General features: G+C 41.6%; 1 protein-coding gene across 4 annotated transcripts in view; it reads left to right on the plus strand.

Moving 5' to 3' along the window:
• gfra1a (gdnf family receptor alpha 1a) overlaps positions 1 to 21,713 on the plus strand; it is a 118,036-nt gene that overhangs the window by 69,216 nt on the left and 27,107 nt on the right. For all 4 annotated transcript variants that reach the window (XM_032542165.1, XM_032542164.1, XM_032542163.1 and 1 more), the window contains 3 exons: positions 13,196 to 13,374; positions 14,966 to 15,138; positions 20,335 to 20,444. In XM_032542165.1, coding sequence (XP_032398056.1) covers positions 13,196 to 13,374; positions 14,966 to 15,138; positions 20,335 to 20,444 — 462 coding nt within the window. The remainder of the gene's footprint in view (positions 1 to 13,195; positions 13,375 to 14,965; positions 15,139 to 20,334; positions 20,445 to 21,713) is intronic.

The raw sequence follows: 21,713 nt of genomic DNA on the forward strand, positions 1-21,713 counted from the left end.
TGTGTGTGTGTGTGTGTGTTTGTGGTGTGTTTTTATGTGTGTGTGTGGAAAGGGGTCAGGGGACTGGTTTTGGGAACTATTGAGCGTATGAGTGTGAAAGACATAATTTGCATTTTGCCCATTTATTAATCCATCAAAACAGACGTGATAGACGGACTCTGTGTCTGTATAGGCAGTACATCCCAGGAGCAGTTCTTCTACAAGCTTGTAGCTCAAAGCCACTTTATCACCAGCTCAGTCACCGAATGAGCATTCATTTTTTATTTTATTTTTATTTTTTTTAACTGTGGTCACTATAGCAGTATTCACGATTATGTATTTGTTTCTTCTGGTGTAGTCTTGATCCAGGGTTGGGTCATATCTGTAGACATTTTTTTCCTCTTGCCTATCCTGTTAATCATCTTGTGTCCCATCAGATTTATTTTACAACCCTATGGAGGGTCCCAAATCCCAGCTGGGGAACCACTGTTTTTAGCCATTGTGAGCGATGCTCCTAATCAATGAGCCGCACTGCCTTATGGGAATATTGGATTTTTATATGATTTTTTCCCCCCCCCCCATTATTGTCAGGAAGTACCTTGATTGTTATTGCAGTTGCCTGGCAAAAAGCAGACATCCCTGCCTTGCTGATTAGTCCATAAGTCATGAGTTTATTCAAAAAAAGTACCATATTATTATTTATTTTATCATGACATATAATTACATACATGATAGAGGATAATATCCATGTCCCTCAGTCTTACATGCACCTTGATCTTTAATCCTCAAGATATAAAGGAAACTGGATCTGTGGCCAACATAATACTACTTAGAGTATGTTTATTTCCCAAGGCTCTTAATCTTAATCTAAATTTAAATAACTTAATGAGAACAGAGATGGTTGTTGTGGTGTATCCTGTGGTGAGTGGTTTCGTCAGTAGATTGGTAGGCAATGTATCAAGGAAACACACTGGTCTCTTTGGCTATGGAGTCCTTGTAATCTCGAGGATGGATGGATGGATGGATGGATGGATGGATGGATGGACATTAGGAGTAGGTCCTGATTCCCGACGATGTTTTTTTAGGGTGCAATTAGTGGTCTGCTGGAACCTATTCTTGTCCTTTGTCCTAATGTATTTGTTCACACCAGATGAACAATACAGTAAGTACTGTAGTATTGATTTGTGACTCCTAGTCGTTAAAAATCCTGCCTATCTGCATGTTTACTGTTTGAAAGTCTTAGAATGATTCACTGGAAAAAGAATGATAACCCAGCAATGAGCTTTGTGTTCAAAATTGTGAGTGTGTCTTCGCTCTGACGTACCCGTTGACCCTGCCAGCCAAAATCAAATCCTGTTTGCATACGAAAAGTGACAGAAGCTGGGGGAGATGACTGACAGATGGCAGGGGAAGAAAGCAAAACCACGACTTGTCAAAGTACTCCAGACAACAGATAAGGCTCCTGAAGGCAACATGCTTCTGTTACAAAATCAGGAATTATTTCATGGTTTATACAAGTAAGATTAATTCAATTCAGTTCAATTTCATTTATAGTATCAATTCATAACAAGAGTTATAGCGAGACACTTTACAGATAGAGTAGATCTAGACCACATCATTTACAAAGACCCAACAGTTCTAGTAGTTCCCTCCAGAGCAAGCAACAATGATAGTACACCGCATTGTGTTAACCAAAGTGCTTGATACTGCATTTATTCATGATTAATTCAATATTAGAGGGTAGGTTAACTCTGTGCCTGTAGAGCTCTTAGGGATTTAGTGTTTTGCGCCAAGGCATTTAAGCAGGTTGAATATTTTAAGGACTAACCCAAAGTCCTCTCAGTGTGTCTGTACAACCACTCGGCCGTCCTGTCATTCCAGTAACTCTTATCTTTGAGGGTATCATCTGTGTCGGAGGTAAATAACTGTCTGAATCCTCTGAGACTGATCCATTATTATTATTATTATTATTCTTTTTATTCAGGTTAAGAAAGTTCTGTCAGGCTGGAAGATTAAAAAGAGTGCGCTTTAAGTTGTCAAATCTAACTACTGGTAATCCTGGTGATCTATTCATTCAGACGCCACAGTGACTCTCTCTCTCTCTCTCTTTCTCTCTCTCTCTCTCTCTCTCTCTCTCTCTCTCTCTCTCTCTCTCTCTCTCTCTCTCTCTCTCTCTGCTGCTGCTGGAGTTCTGCGCTAGATGACTGCGCTGTCATCCTCCAGTATCGATCTGAAAGTCCTGGGCTGCCAGATTGCTTTCAGCAGCCATCACCTCCTCCCGTCACGAAGGAAAAACTGCACAGATTTCGCTCTGTTTCAGTGGTCAAAATAGAAGAAAGATGGCTGAAGGAAGCGAGGCAGGGTGCTCTCAAACTCAGAGGGCATAACCTGGATTGACAGGGAATGTGCTGATGTTTTAATTGATGAGCTTTTTAGACAGGATAAAAAAGATATTCTTCCTCTCCTTCTCTGTCTTTTGGTCATCTTAAATGCCGACAGTGTTAACCATTTACTGGGAACTATGTCCCCTTTCTGTCTGTCCTATTGGCTGTTTCTTCCTCTGTGTCTTTCTCTATCTCCTCACCCCTCTCTCACACATACACACCTGAAAGGACACCAGCAAGACTAATTATGGACCAACAATAACTCCCCCCCTCCTAGCTCCACTCCGTTCCCGACTGCGTAACAAATTCATTGGCACATCCCTGCTACTGTTGTAAATCAATCTGACAGACTCGGAGGTGAGCTGCTGAATACAATTATGCGCCATGTGCTTGTGCCGCAACTTGTACTCACACAGCAGTAAACAGGCTCTCCAGTTGTTAGATGTCCACATCCATCTCCACGGTGGACTGTTTGATGTTAAGAGAGGGACCGCAGGCGGGGGGCGGTAAAGGCAGAAGGGCAGGGAGATATCGGAGGCTGGGGAGCAGCGACTGGCGATTTGAGCTGGGGACCTTTGGTAGGAGAGGGTGTAGACCGAATGGATGGATATATTAAACGGAAGGAAATTGGTGCTGTGGGTATTGTCCAGATATGAGGGTTGCAGCTGGAGTGTGGTGGTAAGATGATGCATTAGCTTTAAGGTACTGAGAGCTAGGAGCCACAGAGCAGTCGAGATGGGGGTTTGGATTCGGCGCATTGAGAATAAAAGTGTTAGTAGTAGTGTTTGTTGTATACAGTAGTTATCGTCAGTAGCGGTGTTCTAATCACCATTTACAGTTGTGTTAATAGTTGTATTGCAGGGGCCGTGTGTTGTAGTAAAAGGCAACCAAAGAAGCATCTTGGGCGTCAAGAAAACTTTTAACTTTTTAAATCACATCACAATAAATCAACGCTGACATGTTTTGGCACATAGCCTTCTTCAGAGCGTTTAAAATAATCAGGTTTCATTCAGAGTGATACATCCAACGACAGAGTGACTACAGCTGGGAGTTAAGGCCTCATTATCCAACATCAAATCATCCCATGCTATTGTTCTAAAAATATAGAGAAAGCACAGGTGATTCAAACTCCATGACATACAATCTAACATAAAGTTCTACAACACACAATTTCTGGCCATTAACCAGGAAAGTGTTTCTGGAAAGAGATATCACTGTTAAAACTACTTTGTAGTAAAAGCACAGATGATTTAATATAGTTTAAAGAGAAATTAAGATACAATTCAGATATATATATATATATATATATATATAGAGGTTAAATAGTCACTAGAAATTTAAAGATAACCCAGAGATGAGTTGAGTACCCTTTGACCCTGCTACCCACCATGCTAACTACCATGCTAACCACCATGCTAACCTAAGGTGACCAGATTTCTCTCACAAAATCCGGGGACATTTTCAGCTCAGAGGCGTATTTACCTCCAAAACACGTCATGTCTGCTGACAAATCTCAGATTAATAATATTCTCAGTGTTGAGACAACATTATGGAAAGGATTTCTAAGGAGCGCGACCTTTCTGTTAAAGATTAAGATCCTTTTTTAAAACTAAAAGTCCGCGAAATTGTGTTCGCTAAACGCACCAGACTCCATGTAAATAATCAGTGATTTTGCGTAAAACACGGCTTTCTAAAACCTCTCTGAGCAGCGCTGGCTCTGTCGGTCTGGAGCCTGCGGGTGTAGGGTGAGCGACCATCGGCCCCGTTTGGTCAGTATTTTCTTTCTTTCATTCCAATTTCGGGTCTGTCAGTCACAGTGAAATCCGGGGACATTTCCGGGGACAGATCCAGCCGGGGACAGGTCACCAAAACCGGGGACGTCTGGTCACCCTATGCTAACCTCCATTTTCAGTTTGCGACGCACGTTGCGAAACAAATACGCCTGAAGTGGGCGCAGAAGCGTTAGTACACGAGGCCTTCAGCGTCTTACTCCAGGGCACCTAAGCTGGTCCGGTGGTCTCTCATGATTGTTGATCTTTTTTGGTGATCAAATTTTTGATTATTTTTTTATGTATTCAACAGAGAAGAAAGCTGGGAGGGAGGGAGGGAGACAGAAAAACGCATGCAGAAAAGGACACACACAAACACATACATAAACAGACACATACACACATACACACATACACACAGACAGACAGACACAAGGCAAGGGGATTGTTGATCTTAAAGAAGGTCTGAGGGAGCCAGAGTGTTTCAGGTTATATAACTCAGCTGTGTCAGTGTCTTTTTTTATTATTCAATTTTATCTTTGAGTTAACCATTTGATTTGGACTTCAATCCATCTGGTTCCACTGAAATGGATCCATAAATTATTACTTATTTTTCATTCAGGTTAAGAAAGTTCTGTCAGGCTGGAAGATTAAAAAGAGTGCGCTGTTTGTTTGTTTGTCAGAACTGACTGCTGGTGACCCCCCTGATCTATTCATTCAGACTCCACAGGGACAGTCTCTCTCCGCTGCCGGAGTGCCACTCCAGCCGTCCATCAGCATCGATCTGAATTTTATTCATTGTGGTCCTTGTGACTGAAGCGGCACGAATGATAGAATATAGGCCAAAGGCATATAACATGTACATGGGAGAATAGAGCATAGAGCATAGACCTGATAACAGTGGATGGCAGTGTTCCCAGGAGCAATTAGAAACAGCTACTAGTTTGTTCCCAAAATCCTTTTAAATCAAGGTGAACCTATTGACTATGATTGTGATCCCATAATGTTTTTGTTTTTTTATACCTGTTTAGTTTTTAAATACTTATTCTTAATCTCCAGTGGCATAATAACAATGCTTAAGAGAGATAAGAGCTGATACAGCATCTAGAGCTGTAACAAGTCCAATTAATTGTCCCCGAAATAATTGCAATTAACAATATAAGTGTCTCTTTCAGGCCATTTTCAAAATATTCATTTATTTATCACATTTTTAAACAACTGAAAATAACAAAAGAATTGAATGAATCCCGGGATACAATTTGGCACATCTAAACAAAATCAACAATTAAATTAACAATTATCATATGCCTCAAGACCTTAGCTAACGTAAGCAATGAAAAAGACAAAAAAAAAATAGACAAAGAAACGAGATGTAAAAAGAGTTGACAATTAGACAAATATGTAATACTTGTACAAGCCTAACAGCATCTGTCGACAGGTAAAGCAACAGGTGTCACCTTATTTGTTCTCTGGTGATGGTGTTAAGCGAGATGCAAGTGTGACCAGGCTCACACACAAAAGAACTGAATGTGTTGTTTCAGCCCAGCACTTTTAGCATTAAAAACATACTTTGAACAAATTAGCAGCCACAATCCTCAAAAATGTTTTAACTTCAACTTTCTGTTATTAAGAAAAAGAAGCCAAATACATAAGAACAATTGTAACTTATGAGTGAATGGATTTCCTTTTTCGTGGTACAGACTATTTGGGATGAGAAGTAATAATTCTGTACATGAAAAGAAACCATGTGTTGCATGCTGCAGACTGGAAGTGAGAGGACGTGACGTTGTAGGAGTACAGGCTCCACAGTGTGCAGGGACCAGGCCCCGGACAGTGTGGGGGCGGTGCGCTGTACAATACTGTACTGGAATGTGTTTGTGGAGATTATTAAAGAGCCATATATTTCTGCTGCAGCCCCACAGGACCTGCTCTTACCAGCTGATCTCCACACTGGCAGACGGGTAATAAAACAGGCCTCGCTGGAGATTCATAGCTGTGGAGAGCCAAAGCGATTCTCTCGCTCTCCCTCCCCCCCCCACCCCCCATCACACTCTTCTCTTCTTTTTTTAAATGTTTCTTCCTCTTTGTTTTGGTCTGTTGAATGTGCTGCAGTACATCTGGCTCAAGCACGGAATACATGAACCCAGAAGCAAACTTAGTTTTCTTTTAGTCTTCCAAAGACGTCAGCAAAGCCTCTAATGTCACAAACTACACGTGCCTTAATGAGCTCATGTAGCAGGTAAAGAGTCTTGCAATGAGCTGCTGAAAACATCTGGCTAGTTAGCATGCTAGCTTACGCTCTAGCTGGTTAGGTTACCAGTTAGTAGTGGTGAAAAGTAACAAAGTACATATACTCAACTGTACTTAAGTAGATACTGTACTTAAGCACAAAGTTGAGGTATATGTAATTTACTTCAGTCTTTTTGTTGTTCACGCTACTTTCTACTTCCATTCCACTACATTACAGAGAGAATTATTGTACTTTTTATTGCACTACATTAGCTTTAGTTACTAGTTACTTTACAAATTAAGATTTTTGCACATAAAACACGTAGTTCATAAAATACATAGTTTTCTTTTCTTTTTGTCTTCTAAACACATCAGCAAAACCTCTAATGTCACAAACTACACATGCTATAATGAGCTAATGTGGCAGGTAAAGAGTCTCGCAATGAGCTGCTGACTTTTAGCATTTCAGAATTCACTCTTTATCGATTAGTTTAAAAGTATTTTCAAAGTAAGGGACTCACAGGACAGAAACTCAGCTGGGATTTAAGCCAGCGGTGGTACATCTGGCTCCAGAGGTGTTGAAAATAACCACTCAACTAAGAGAGGCATGCGGCTAATAGGTTGTTGGTATTACATGGTAGACTGGAGGGGATCAAAAGGGAATAAGTTTGGGATGGGATAGATGGGGCAACCTAAAGCTGAGAGGAGGGAAACTTTTTTTGCGAACACACAGGATTTGCCAGGGGTTGTATTCCCACTCCTCCATCAGTTCCAGCACTCATAATCCCAGGTCTGAGGGCGAGCAATTTAGACCAAAAGTGAAATTTCAGGCAAGAAAATAAGTTCCATGTATGAAATTGGAGAGCTGATGAGCTACCGAAAGCATGTGATGTATTCAGGTGAGCACCTCTGTCGAGACCTGGTTAGAAATGTTAGAGAAACAGGATGGATGGAATGAGGTGAGGGGATTTGTTGGCGGAGTACAACACTGCTATGAGATTTTAAGAGAACGGAAATGGAAGGCTGCTAAGACAGAAATAATTGTCTTTGGTAGATTTCTATTGCACTGTGTGCCAATACAGCTCGATGAATTCAATGGTATTGGATGGAAAATGCCGAGGTGTTGGAGGGGGGAAGAGATATAGATGGAAGAGTGGAAAGGAAAAGAGAGAAAGAGACGGTTGCACTACAGGGATCAATTACTAGCAACTGTGAGTTATGGTATTTGCTGCACCAAGTGCCATGTGGCTTTATTGCGCTGGGACAGTGTTTGGAGGAAGAGGGAGATTATTAACCACACAGAAAGAGAGAGAGAAAGTAGTAGAAAGGAAAGAAAGTCAACTGAGAATCAGAAAAGAGAGAGAGTCAAAGGAAGATGAGTAAACCTTAAGGCATCCTCTTCACTTCTCTTGCAGCTCTCCACTCTCTCCATTTCTGCTTGCATTGCACTTTCACGCAAGGAGCCCATTAAAGCGGATGTGTAACTCACCACTGATAATCAACAGAGAGCACATTCGCAGAGAAGAGACCCCAGGCCTCGTTCATTATGTACGATTTTTCTATTGAATCTGACTGTGTTGTAATTTTTCAAAATGGGAAGGAGGTGCAAGGCAAGTCATTTGCACAATGTAAAATCAAGATGTGTGCAGACAAGGACGGGACCAGTTTAGTTTACAATTTATAAAAGTTCTAAAAAGTAAATGCCACATTTCAAATTAGGAGCTCAGCCACGCAGATCCAGTCAATATTGCTCATACTGAGACAATAAACTCACTATGGCTTTGACACAAGTATGAGTCAAATTAACTAATGGTGAGCTTTGGGATTTACAAATTATATCATGGTATACAGTGACAACTGTACAATAGTGTACTGTAACATTGGCAAAAATAGCAAATATGAATTTTGTTCTACAACCAAACATTTTATTTCAAAATGAGATCATCCCTGCTGAGCACATTTTTGGATGACAAAACATGTCCTAAAATGATTCATTAATCATTTCTGACATTAAAAGTTTACTCAAATACAAATATCATTTTATGAAGGGAAAGCCATTTTACTTATTTAATATTCCCAAAGGATTTAAATGTATAGAATATGTCAAGAATAATCTCTGTCGATTACAGGTTGCAACAAGGTCCAAGAATTCATGTGAAATTTTCACAAACCCCCAAAGATTTCATGTACAGTCATGTACAATTACATTCTTGTATTTGAGAAGCTGAAACCACAGAATATTTGCTTAATGATACACTTGACTTTAATGATATAAAAGTGTCAATAATTTTCTACTGATAGATTTAGAGATTAACTAATTGTTTTAGCACTACTTATTGTACCATATCTTCTGTGTGTGTGCAGTTTGAGAGCACTGCCCGTTAACTGAATGCTAAATGTTTATTTATTGCAGTTTAATTGCTCTATTTTTCGCAGTGTGTCCCCTACCACTGTATATATGATGTCTCGTTGCCACCGGGTGTCAGCGTGTTTGTTCAGTAATCCCCTACAGGCATGCCACCAGGACTAATCCCTGCACATTTATTGTACTTAGCAAACAAAGAGGCTGTGAATTATAGTCAGTCGCCCAGTGGCACAGCATGCAGCCACTGCTGTTTCCACTGCTGCAGAGTTATGAGCAGTGGAAACAAACACACCTGTCAAGTGCTCCCAGCCCTCGGTAAAAAAGACAATGACAAACTGCTGGGACTGACATATTTAGATTAGCTATGACAAGGACAGTTGCATACTGTAACAATAGCATGCATCATGGCAAGGACAAAAGCATGATCACATCAATGACAAGAACAGGGCAAGTGTGAAAAGGTAAACAGGTTTTATGGGGACTGCCATGTAAATGTTAAAGGTTTTTGGATATTTGTGGTTCCCAGAGTATTTTTCAGTTTTTCTTTTCTTTTTCTGTAGTGCATCAGTTCATAACTTTACTTGACCAACTCTTTGGTCCACTTTAGTGCCCCCTGAAAACTAATGGTTGAACATTTTATCTGGAAATTCATGTTCCCAAATTGATGACCTTCATCATCTCAATCAAGTCTGAAGTAGGTGTACAGCAGGCACGGCTGTACTTAAAGAAACATGATAATTTAACCTTACATAATTTTGGGAGGAGGCAAGGCAAGGCAGCTTTATTTGTATTGCACATTTCAGCAACAAGGCAATTCAAAGTGCTTTACATCAAACATTCAAAAGGACAAACAGGACACAAATACTAGACTACAAATGTTGACTCTATGAATGTTGACACACATGGGAGTTGATGGGAGTTGATGGGAGTTGATGGGAGTTGATGGGAGTTGATGGGAGTTGATGGGACTTGATGGGAGTTTTCAACAGACATCGAAAGGCCACTGAAGGCCGTTAAATGACTCCACTTTGCTTGGAAGAAAAAGTAAAGGACAGATGGCAGAGGGGTGGAGAGGCAGAAGAAACAAGAGAGATGGGAGCCGTAAGAGAGAAGTTTAGAGATGGATAATGATGATGGCGAAAGAGGAAGGGAGGTAATGATTGGAATATACCCAGAACAGCATGGATAAAGACATGAAAGAAGAGCAGTGGGAAAAAACAAAAAAAGGGGGGAGGAAAGGAAGTCTGAAAGAGTTGGCGAGGGAGAGGGAAGAAGAGACGACAGCAGATGATGAGAGAGACTCGAGGAGTGGAGGCTACCGAGGTGGGTGAGGTCAGGATTCGACCCCGTGGCATCCCGTGGTAATTAAAATTAGGTGGGGGTGGTGGTGGGGGGGCCGCGGGACCGGAGGAAACAGGCGACATGATAATCAATTTGAGGCTGAATCGGAAACATGAGCCACCGGGGGGGGGGGCATGTTCCTCCTACCAGGCCTCCAGATGGCCCTGGCCCCATCCCTGTGTGCACCCTGTTGGAGTATGCAGTGTGTGTGTTGGTGTGTGTGTGTGCGAGTTTGTGTGCGTTTGTGTGTGTGTGTGTGTGTTTGAGAGACAATACCATCTGCCAGGAGTGCAAGGGGAGTTCAGCTAATGTATCTGCTGACACTAGGGGCGCAGGAGGGTATAGACATTGTACTGTGTGTGCGTGCGTGTGTGTGTGAGACTCAAGGAAATGAACAGATTTCTGCAAGAAAGACAATTCACATTCATCATTAAAAAGTGTATAACAATTTTTTTTTTTTAACTGAAGCGACCTTTCTTCATGTTAATGCCGTGATGGAGCCCAAACACACTGCGCACTATCGCCCTTTATTAACAAGCTGCCAGTGAAACACACACTAACACACTTGATAGTTTGTGAAGATACTAATGTGTCCTCAGGGTTGAGGCTAAAGTTGTGGTGCTCTGGCTTTTTGTCTGTCACGCAAAGACTGGTGGACAACCCAGGGAGTTTGCTTATATAAAATATAGAACGTCATTTGAAACAAAAAACTAATTGCTGGTCTTACAGGGAGGTGTGTGCAGGTGAATTCTCGGTGTATTGCTATCTAGAGGCAGCAGAAAGTGATCGAGCCATTGACCAACAAAAAACCTGGTCTAAAGTCAGTAACTTAGCATTTCATTGTCATCTTAACAACGCGCACACTATGCACACACGCAAAGGGAAGCGCAGCAGTACACACAAATAAGCAAAAGATTACAAATAAAATCAAAGCGGCAAGCTGCGTTGGAAGGGCCCTCTGCTTGCGCCAGGGTTACTGGTCCCTGTTGAGTTCAATGATACCTCACACAAGATTCTGCGTCATACAGGGGGCCTGTAATTAACACCCAACCACCTGCCAAATGGGGGTGAATTTTGCAATTGGTGGGTAACACTGTCAATCTACCTGTGTCATTGGCAGGTAGCCAATGAGAATTGAGTGATTCAGACGCGTAACTATCTGAAGCAGGGTACGCAGTTGCTTACTTGACAGCCGGGACCCCCTGTCGCATTTTCATCACTAGCGACAATCCCAGCAGTCCCACGTGCAGCCACTTACCAATCGGTTGGTGCAAACCTTTATCAATAAAGAATCCTGAAAAGTTCCGAGCCAATTGGACAATGTACACTCAAGTTACACCCACTTCCTGTTTTGATGGCAAAATGCACAAAAATGGCCACCCCGCCACGGCCATGCCCTATGACGAAAAGTTTTTCTTTTCATAATTTTTTAACTTTAACGTGTTAAGATGGTACACACAGAATTTGAAGTAGATCAGGTGAAATCTCTAGGAGGTGTTTGTTAAAGTATGACATGTGGAAATGGCCAATTCTCTGAACGCAGCTTGCAGGCTTTCTATTCCTCACTAGAATGGCTTGAAACAAGGTAACCACCTTACAGAGTCCATGGTAGAACTTCAGACATTACCGCAAAGTAATGAAATACATGTGGCAGGACACCTTTAAGGATCTCTTCGTCTCAAATAGAACAAACAGCATCCATTCCGTTGCTAATTAATACATCACCGGACCATCAACTCATACCCCCCATCATGTTTCCCTCCCTCTTTTCTCTCCTCCCTCCTCATGATGTGTTGAATATTATTAGCACCATTTGCCATCACAACACAACACACACTCCATCAGCCGGTCGCTCCGTTGTTTTCCCCGTACAGCTCCTGCTGTTTTGCTCTGCTGCTTGCCGCTTCTGTACGTTTGTCACACCGGCCTTACCCCGTTTTAATTGGTGCTCGTTAGAGGGAGAAAAAATGCTGTTTTTGCTCCATTTTGACCAAAATAATCAGGAGGGGGGGAGAGGCCTATGAACATGTTAATTGATTGTGGATCAAGGAGAACACTGGCAATTAGTGGAGGATGACAGATGAGCAAGGCACTGCACTGTGGACTTTGATGACTACAGGAACAACACATACACACACTACACTGTATACACACATAGATACTCGCCTGGTTAGCCAGCAGCGCTACGTAGATGAGAGCCACAGTTTGATTTAGACCAAGCAGGAAGTGAGACTGCAAATGGAGTCCTGTGTTTTTAGTTTACATAGAAACATGCAGTTGCACAAATGCAGAAAAGACTTCAAATCAAATATGCATATCCACCACCAGACAGAGAAATGTGTTGCTGGGGTTATCTACTAACATCTTTCTTTGGCCAAATACTCATTCAGTGTTAACCTACATATTATGTATTACTGCACATGAATAATATCCCCTCTTTAATGATACATTTGGGGTTAAAATGTATGAAAATATTTGCCACAGTTAGGGGGACCAGAGGGGGGGTCGAGGCTTAATTAGGTCATCTTAAGTTTTTATGAAGGGCCATGTGTGAAAAGGTCTTCTTTTAACTTTTTGTTTTTGTTTTTATCATGATCTTATGATATGGGACTATTCGTTACTAGAAAGTTTCCCCAGGACCCTGAACAGGCTGGTCCGGCCATGTTAGTAGCACTGGATCTGTCTGTTGGGAACAGATTTCAGTGAAATGTTTTGGAAAGTTAGGCCCAAGGAACACAAGATTAGTTTGACATAAAATCAATTTGTTAGGTCTACTCACTTGTTTTTTTCCGAAGCTTTTAGCCACGTCTCTGAGCATTAGTCAACAGATGGGTTTTTCTAAGTTACCATGGAGACAAGTCACCGCTTAACTTTTTTGACATTGCAAGATGCAGCATTTTTGCCATTGTTGGATTGCTGTCCTGTTGTCTTTGTTTTTGATGATTGAACATTCTTGTTCTTTTGATAATAAAACACTTTTTTTTTTACAAAACATCGAATAAGCAGCTATAGGCTTCATAATCTTGATGATCTTAAGATTACTTATGCTAAAATCTCAACCTTTGTTCTCATTCTCATCCTCCTTTCCTTCCTTGTCCCCTTGCGTCCTGTCCTCACCTTGTCTTTAGGTGAGCCTGCAGTTGCCAGAGAGAACAACTGTCTGAACGCTGCCAAGGCCTGCAACCTGAATGACACGTGTAAGAAGTACCGCTCAGCCTACATCAGCCCCTGCACCAGCCGCGTCTCCACCGCTGAAGTCTGCAACAAGAGGAAGTGCCACAAGGCCCTGCGGCAGTTCTTTGACAAGGCAAGGCACTTCTGACGCAAGCTTACACTAACAAGCACACATACTGGAGGTTTTCCGAACGACTGATATCAGATAAAAGCTGAAATGTCCACCACAAAGGACCTGTTTCAAAAGGAACAAAATGATGTTGAAGTGTGTAAGTTAGACGGGTTGTCAAAATCACAATAAATAATCATGCGGGCCTTTTTGTTCAGGGTTTGCTTTTCCAGCACCAAGCTTTGACATCGATTCAGTCGTCAAACACAAAAGATGTTTTTGCTGTCTATGTCTTATTGTAAAAAATGAAGTGATGTGAAACATTGTAATTACAACCCAGCGCCCATGATGTCCCTTTGGAATAGTTTAACTGGGATCACTTCAAGTAAACAACAATATGAATACATAGAAAAATACAAAGAACGCATGACATTTTTAATCTTACTGTGAGTGTGTATAACTTTGTTTTCTATTCCAAATTATTTTACAGCAGAGAACTTTGTGTGAACAGCCTTAAGCTTCAAGTTTTCTTTGTGTCGGAGAACAAACTATGATGGCATGCTGCTATTTCAACCCTGTTACCATCCATACTGTCATTCACACTAATGATAACACTAATATCTGAATTTATTGATGTTATTCTACTGAAGCAATGTTAAATAGACAAGAGAGAGTTAACACTTGCAGTAACCACTTGGACATTTTCTGTTGTCAGCTATAATGTATATACAAAAAAACCCATTTCCCTCCATATTTGGTGGTTTATTTGACCAGATTATTAATCTTAAACCAAAAGAAGCTGACATAACTTTGAACTCAAAACATCCTTTCAGCCCAGATGAAGTGATGAAAGTAAATTTCCCACAGCGGCAGCATCGGTTTGTTTGGAACAGGGTTAGGTACCGAAACGTTGCTGATACGGCATTGTTGCCTAAATGGCCGCTGTCTACCGGGCCGAATCGCAACGCAGATTTCGGTGCCTCATTTTGGTGCCAATTAAATGCCTTTTGAGCTGCTCTCTGATGCTCTGAAACAGACGTTAGAGGCAACAGAAGCATCGCTGCACGTGACGCTACTTAACCCTTCACTTGGCAGCAGGTAACGTTAGCCTAGCGTTAGCTAGCAGCTGGATTAAACACGGTTAAAATGCTGATAGCTACATGGTGGGACTGTATTTCACTGTGGAGGATTCAAACAGTGGAACGTCAAGCGGAGGTCGGAAAAAACAACACCGACGGTGCGTTCACTTGAAACTAGTAACCTTGTGGTGCATTCAAAGTTATTGTAAAATACCCTATTCCCTATTACCCTTTTTTAAGTAACGGTTCAGGCACTTATTAGGCACCGGCGGCGTTTTCAAAGTATCGTTATCGAAAAAAAACAAAAACAATACCCAATCCTAGTTTGGAATAAACAGAAGAAATAGGTTGTTAGCGTGCCTAGCAACAGGCACTGTGGGTGTCAGCAGAGAAAAGAACATCAACTTAAGACCTCATCACCAAAACATCCACAGGGAAAAAATTGGCTCTGAACCCAAATAAGAATAAAATGGAAGGTCTTGATAATGACTTCACTTCTACAGTTGATGTTATGTTCTGATTCTTGTGGCACACAGGTTCCTCCGAAGCACAGCTATGGCATGCTGTACTGCTCATGCCCGCTTAGCGACCAGACAGCATGTTCAGAACGCAGGCGCCAGACCATCGTCCCTGTCTGCTCGTACGAAGAAAAACAGAAACCCAACTGTCTGGAACTGCAGGCCTCCTGCAAGACCAACTACATCTGCAGGTACTGTCGGACATTTATTTCTTCACATTCTTTTTTTCTGCATTCATTAAACAGTTGTTCGTAAAGATACGACTGGAAATTAGGGGGCAGAGAGATGGAGAATGACCCCAACCAAGGGCCCCGGCCAGGTGCAAACTCGGGTCGCCATGGTTTATGATTGAAACCCTAACTCCCAGGTCTAATAAAAACCAGCACTACAGCTTCTGCATTAACAAGTAAAGGGCAACACACTATTTATTATTAACACCATCACCACGTCAGGATACTCCACTGTCCTGTTTTCTGGTGTTTATGTGCATCTGTACACCAATAGTCTCTCTTTGCCAGACCCTCCTCCACAGCGCTGCGGAAGAGAGTCTGGCTAGTCCACACAGAATTCCGCTATGGGAGAGAAACGTGCTGTGGTTTATTGCCATTTCTTTAAACCAATCACAATCATCATGGGCAGCACTAAGCTCCTCATGGTGCCTCTGCAAAACAGCCTCGGGAAGGAACTTGTTTTGGTGGAACATGTGTACGTTCAAAAGTAGTTTTAGTCGAGTAACCGAAACCTCAGATTGGACAGATAGTCTAGCTAGCTGTCTGACCAACACAAAGAAAGTGGAAGGAAACAGAAGACATGCATCCGGCGGAATTTCCTGCAGCACCGGAGCAATCCCGGAAGTGGAACGTCGTGGATGTAGACTAGCGCGCCAACATCAGCACAGTCATTCCAAGGATTGGCACATCCCGGCTACGGTAATGTCCGGTGTGTGTTCAGACCATCATTAGCCCTGCATCAAAGCGTAGAGTTAAATGCAGGGTTTCTTGGGTACATTTTTGAGAGAGCGTAGTCTGCCTTGCACTGACCAATCAAAATCATCCAAGCACGTGTTACTTTGTGGCGTGAACCGTAGAGCATTGTGCTAATTATACTACTTGCTTTGGGAGGATGATGTTGGAGCACATGAATGCTCAAAGGATGTGTATATTTAAATGAAGAAGTGTTGATCTGCACAGAACACATTCTGAAATACACACACACACACACACACACACACACACACACACACCCTTAACCTTACTTGAACACTACAAATACACCAAAAAGTCTAAAAAGACCTAACATGTCCCTTAGAAACCTTTTTACTAGGGGTGAGACTAAACTGATCTGGATCGATATATTGATTTAATCCTTAATGATATATCCAATATTCTTTATACAAAGTGAAAATATGGATACATATTGTCATCTTTAAGATGCAACTTTATTTTAAAATTCCCACTTTTTATTTATTCTTTTTATTAAAATGAGTAGTTTGTTTTTAATTTAAATGTCTGTAAGACCTCAGAAATAAAAATGGTCAAATCATATTTCCATTGCTTTTTAATCAATATATATAAGATTGTGTTAAATGGGTTTATGGATCGTCTTGTGTTGGTTGCACACCCTGCGACTGACTGCACACACACACACACACACACACACACACACACACACACACACACACACACACACACACACACACACACACACACACAGAGAAAAGAGCTCAGACTAACTCAGTGACGGACATCTGACATCACCATCAGTGAAGTGTGTGTGTGTGTGTGTGTGTGTGTGTGTGTGTGTGTGTGTGTTCATGCAGTCTCTGGAGCCTGCAGCCAGTAGCTCTCTGGGATTAAATGGAAGTATTAGGTATCATAAATGAGCACTATTCAGAATGTGGCCTCAGGTCTCCTCACCCTCTGTCTCCACTTAACAGCAAGCGGCATGGCAGCAGTAAATTCCCACTGCAAGTTTCTATCCGTCCTTCCATCCGTCTTTTTTTTCTTTTCTTTCCGTGGCGCTGTCTATCCGTCTGACATAAGCTCAGGGCTGAACAACAGGTCTCACTGCAGCACAGCTTCCTCCCAGCCCATTTGTCAGTTAGCACAGATAGATTAAAGCCATGCATTTCCACAAGCTCCCCCGCCATATGTTGTGATGTAGTGTACTGGCTGCATAATACAGCTCTCACTATGCACTGCGCCGTTCTGCTCTGCACCAGCTTGGTGTGATTAGATAGATCACACTGTGGGTGCATACATGTGTGAGTGTGTGTTTGGTTTGGTATATTTTTATATGCACATATCCTGGTAGCAGGTTGTAACTGACTGGTTCAGATAAACACAGAAAGCTGCTCTCCCCCACAAACCTTGTTTCTGAAAATTTTACAAGTCTGTTTGAGGAGTTTGAACCACTAGCAGTGAATGTTAATATATATTCGTTAGAAGATAGAAGATCTACCCCAGATACCTTTTCCCCTGGTCTTTTAGGCCTATTTTTGTCGGGTGTCCGTTACCTGCCGCTTTCTTTTTGTTGGAATTTTAAACTTAGTTTGAGTTATGAGGACTATGGTTAACTGCCTCCTCAGATCTCTGCAGGGTGAATCCAGACAGCTAACTAGACTATCTGTCCAATCTGAGGACTATGGTTACCTGGTCCTCAGGTCTCTGCAGGGTAAATCAGACACCGCTAACTAACTATCTGTCCAATCTGGGACTATGTTTACCTGGTCCTCAGGTCTCTGCAGGGTAAATCCGACAGCTAACTAGACTATCTGTCCAATCTGGGACTTGGTTACCTGTCCTCGATCTCTGCAGGGTAATCCAGACAGCTAGCTAGACTATCTGTCCATCTGAGGACTATGGTTACCTGGTCCTCAGATCTCTGCAGGGTGAATCCAGACAGCTAGCTGACTATCTGTCAATCTGAGGACTATGGTTACCTGTGCCTCAGATCTCTGCAGGGTAATCCAGACAGCTAGCTACTATCTGTCCAATCTGAGGACTATGGTTACCTGGTCCTCAGATCTCTGCAGGTAAATCCAGACAGCTAGCTAGACTATCTGTCCAATCAGAGTTTTATGTTGCACGATCAAAACACCTTCCAAAACAAGTTCCTTCCCGAGGCTATTTTGCAGCTGCACCATGGCTCCGTTCGGTGCCTAGCTCCTCCCATGACGATTGTGATTGGTTTAAAGACATGTCAGTAAACCAGAGCACATTTTTCTTCCATCCCATAATGCTCTGTGGACTTTTTTGCAGGATGGTAGGGGAAGACTCATGAATTCAGGAACTCATCCCTGCATGGCTAGTACTCGTTGCCTGCTCTGGATGGGTTGGATAGGTTTAGCCAAGAGGAGTTGGATTGGTTATGGTTGGCGTAAGAATGTCAGGGTGAGCCAATCAGGGATGAGCCTTCCCCCTACCATCCTGCAACAAACAAAAAAATCACAGCCAGACCCTCTTCCGCAGCGCTGTGGAGGAAGGTCTGGCAATGCAAGACAACTTTGAGTGGTACTTGGTTTTCCTGATTACAATTTCTTTCTTACTTTTTTTGTCAATATTATTATTTAATGTTACTAATGAAATTATGTGTGAATAAATCACTTTTTATACTTTCTGTAAAAGTAGTGTTTGCTTACCAACAATGCAACACAATCTGTCAATTAATCCCACAGGTTGTAAAAATGTAATAATACAACAAAGGTTGTTATTTAAATCAACACATTTTACTTATTTTGATGAGAAATCCAAAGCAAATGTGAACATTTCTCCAGGAACATCTATTATTTTCTGCAGACTGACTCCTTGGTTCACGTTTGGCCCTCTGTTCTTACTGTTGCTGAACACACCAACACTGTGTAGCATACCCTCCAAAAGATGGTCTGACACACTGATGGTTTTAGATTTATTGGAAATCCCAAAACCAACGTAAGAGCTGGTTACAAAAACCAACGTACACAAACAATAAATGCACTAGCTACCTTACCATTTTTTGGATTTAGAGCATTAGCATCGTTTAGTACTAGCTCACAAGTCCAGCATTAACCTATTAAATACCTAGAAACAGCTACAAATGTTCAAAACTACTTCAAAACACCGCCAACATGTGAACTTTACAGTATTGTGATAAATACTAATCTTGTGCCTCTTCGAACAGGTGCTAAAACATAATATATTTCACTGTGTGCACGTTACTGTTTGTTCTTTTTTCCGTCACATATAGCAGGAAAACTAACTAACCCTTGTGTTGTCTTCCTGCCAACCATGCAATTTTTTTGTTTTTCTGGGTCCACATTTTAAATTAAAACTTTTTTGTCAACGTTTTGGTCGTCTTTTGACACTTTTGTCCCTTTCCCCCGATGCTTTAGTCCCTTTGTCCCAAGTGTTTTTTCACTCTTTACGATGTTTTTGTCAATTCTTTCTGGGCTTTTGAAGCTTTGTTCAACTTTCTTTTATCATTTGTTTTTTCAAATGATATAAAAACACCCAAATTTAATGAAAGTAATGAACTGATCAATTATTTAAAGAAAACGTTCTATGGAAATATCCACGTTATTTTGTTTGTGACAGTTTGTTTGAAAGAAACCCAAATTTCTGATATAGGAACCTTTTGAAAATGGGTCAAATTGACCCGAGGACAACAGGAGAGTTAAGGTGCCAGCGGGTGACTTTCAAAATAAAAGCCCTTCTATTCAGAACAGGAAGTAAGAGACTTACAACAAGGCTATTTCTTCTGTAGGGCTAAACATATACTGGGTTATTTACACACTGTTACTGTGTAATGAATATGAATAAACAAATAGAGGGTTTTAATAATAAAGACTGAGACCTAAGACCTGTTATCATCCAATCTTTTACGATCCATTCCTGTTGAAAAATATCTCAACAATTGATATTCTTGGTATAGTGTTAACATTGCTAAAAGGAATAATATAACGTTTCCTTAAAGATGTTTCAGTCCAAAAATGACAGGTTTTGTACAAGTACATCACACTCAATCTCACTTCAAATGTTGAATTCCTCGGGAATCCAAACTCCATTTCAATTTCACGTGCCACTGCACCTGTGGCAAAAGTGTAAACAAACATTTGTGAACGCGGTAAATGAAACAGAACAGACTTGGTGGAGAATTGCCTTTAGCCTCATTCATTCCAGGATATAAAGCAGCCGCAGCATACGTGAGAGGGTCATCTCACTCCACTGAAGGCAGACATTAAGAAGGCTAATTGCATCCAGAGGAATGACTTTCAGCGTACGCTCATTTGGACCGGGCTTTTTGCTGCACATTCCAATCACATTGGCCATCTGAATTTCTCATATAAAATCTATTGAAGCCATAATCATGTTTGGCTTTGAAATAGGTGTGGATCTGTGTGTGTGTTGCAGGTCACGACTTGCTGACTTCTTTGTCAACTGCCAGCCAGAGCCTCGGTCGCTGTCGGGCTGTCTGAAGGAGAACTACGCCGACTGCCTGCTCTCATACTCGGGTCTGATTGGTGAGTACACGTCGCTGTTATTGGTCAGCCTCGTCTCTGCGTTTACTCCAGGTCTCTGGGGATTGTTTTTCATTTTCTTTAGTGACATCTTTAAAAGATACTTATTTTTTACTACTTAAATCTTATTCTTGTTTTTTTTCTACTCCTTATGTCAGTGATCTTCAACAGGGGCCCCCCAGATCATTGTTTAATACTTTTTTTTTTTCACAAAAATTAAAATATGTCTGAAAAAATTAACATGAATCCAACATATTATTAGCAAATAAAAATTGGCGTATATAGTATCCCAAATATAAAGGGCAACATGGGGGGGGGGGCTTCCATTTGAAGGGCAAAAGTACTTTAGTCTCGTAACAGCATCCTCTGCAGCCAAAGTCGCGTCACTGGGCCCAACCCAACGAGAGCTCAGGACCGACCACAACAAGTGAGAAACCCGCCAATGCAATTTACATAATGCACATCTATGTATTTGTACTCAGATGTAAAATATGGTCTGAAAAATCTACAAAGGAGTCTGAAAACTTGAGTGTGGAAAAGTATGGAATTTTGAAATGAAAACTGTGTAGGGACCCTGTCACCACAACAGGGAGCCGTCAAGAATCGGTCCTCGCAAGTCACTAAACCAGACCACACACACACACACACACACACACACACACACACACACACACACACACACACACACACACACACACACACACACACACTCTGTCCACACAGCGCCAATTCCTTCTGCCTACTGCAAAACAATAAGGCCGGTTCTGGAGCGCAGCCAGCGCCAGGGAACAATCCATTGGGGGAGTGAAAAATCACTGACTGAAGCTATTTACTTTCCCTCGCAGGGAGAAAGCTGTTCTTCATTCCGGCTTTTCTGCATTCTGCTTCCTGCAGAAACTCCACCACATTGTTACTCCCATACATGCGGAGGAGGGGAAGAGAAATAAATGTAGCAATGATTTCAATTTATTATTATGGCATTCATCATTTAACACAAAGGGAGGATGATAAGTGAGTCTTAAAGGGTTTAATTTTTTTTTTTTCTTCTTCTTGACAGTTAGCAGCATATTGGGCTTGTAGACAATAATTCACAGAGAATCCCTGTTTAGGGATCACATTTCTTACTCAAACAAAGACAGATGAACACATGAAGTAAACATTCATGGCGGTGATGTCGCAATGGATTTGACACATGTCTTTGGTGTGGGAGCTGTGGGTTCAATTCCCCCTGCGATACACCAACCAACGTGTCCCTGAGCAAGACACTTAACC

This window comes from Etheostoma spectabile, chromosome 17 (assembly GCF_008692095.1).
Source record: "Etheostoma spectabile isolate EspeVRDwgs_2016 chromosome 17, UIUC_Espe_1.0, whole genome shotgun sequence".
NCBI classification, from domain to species: Eukaryota; Metazoa; Chordata; class Actinopteri; order Perciformes; family Percidae; genus Etheostoma; species Etheostoma spectabile.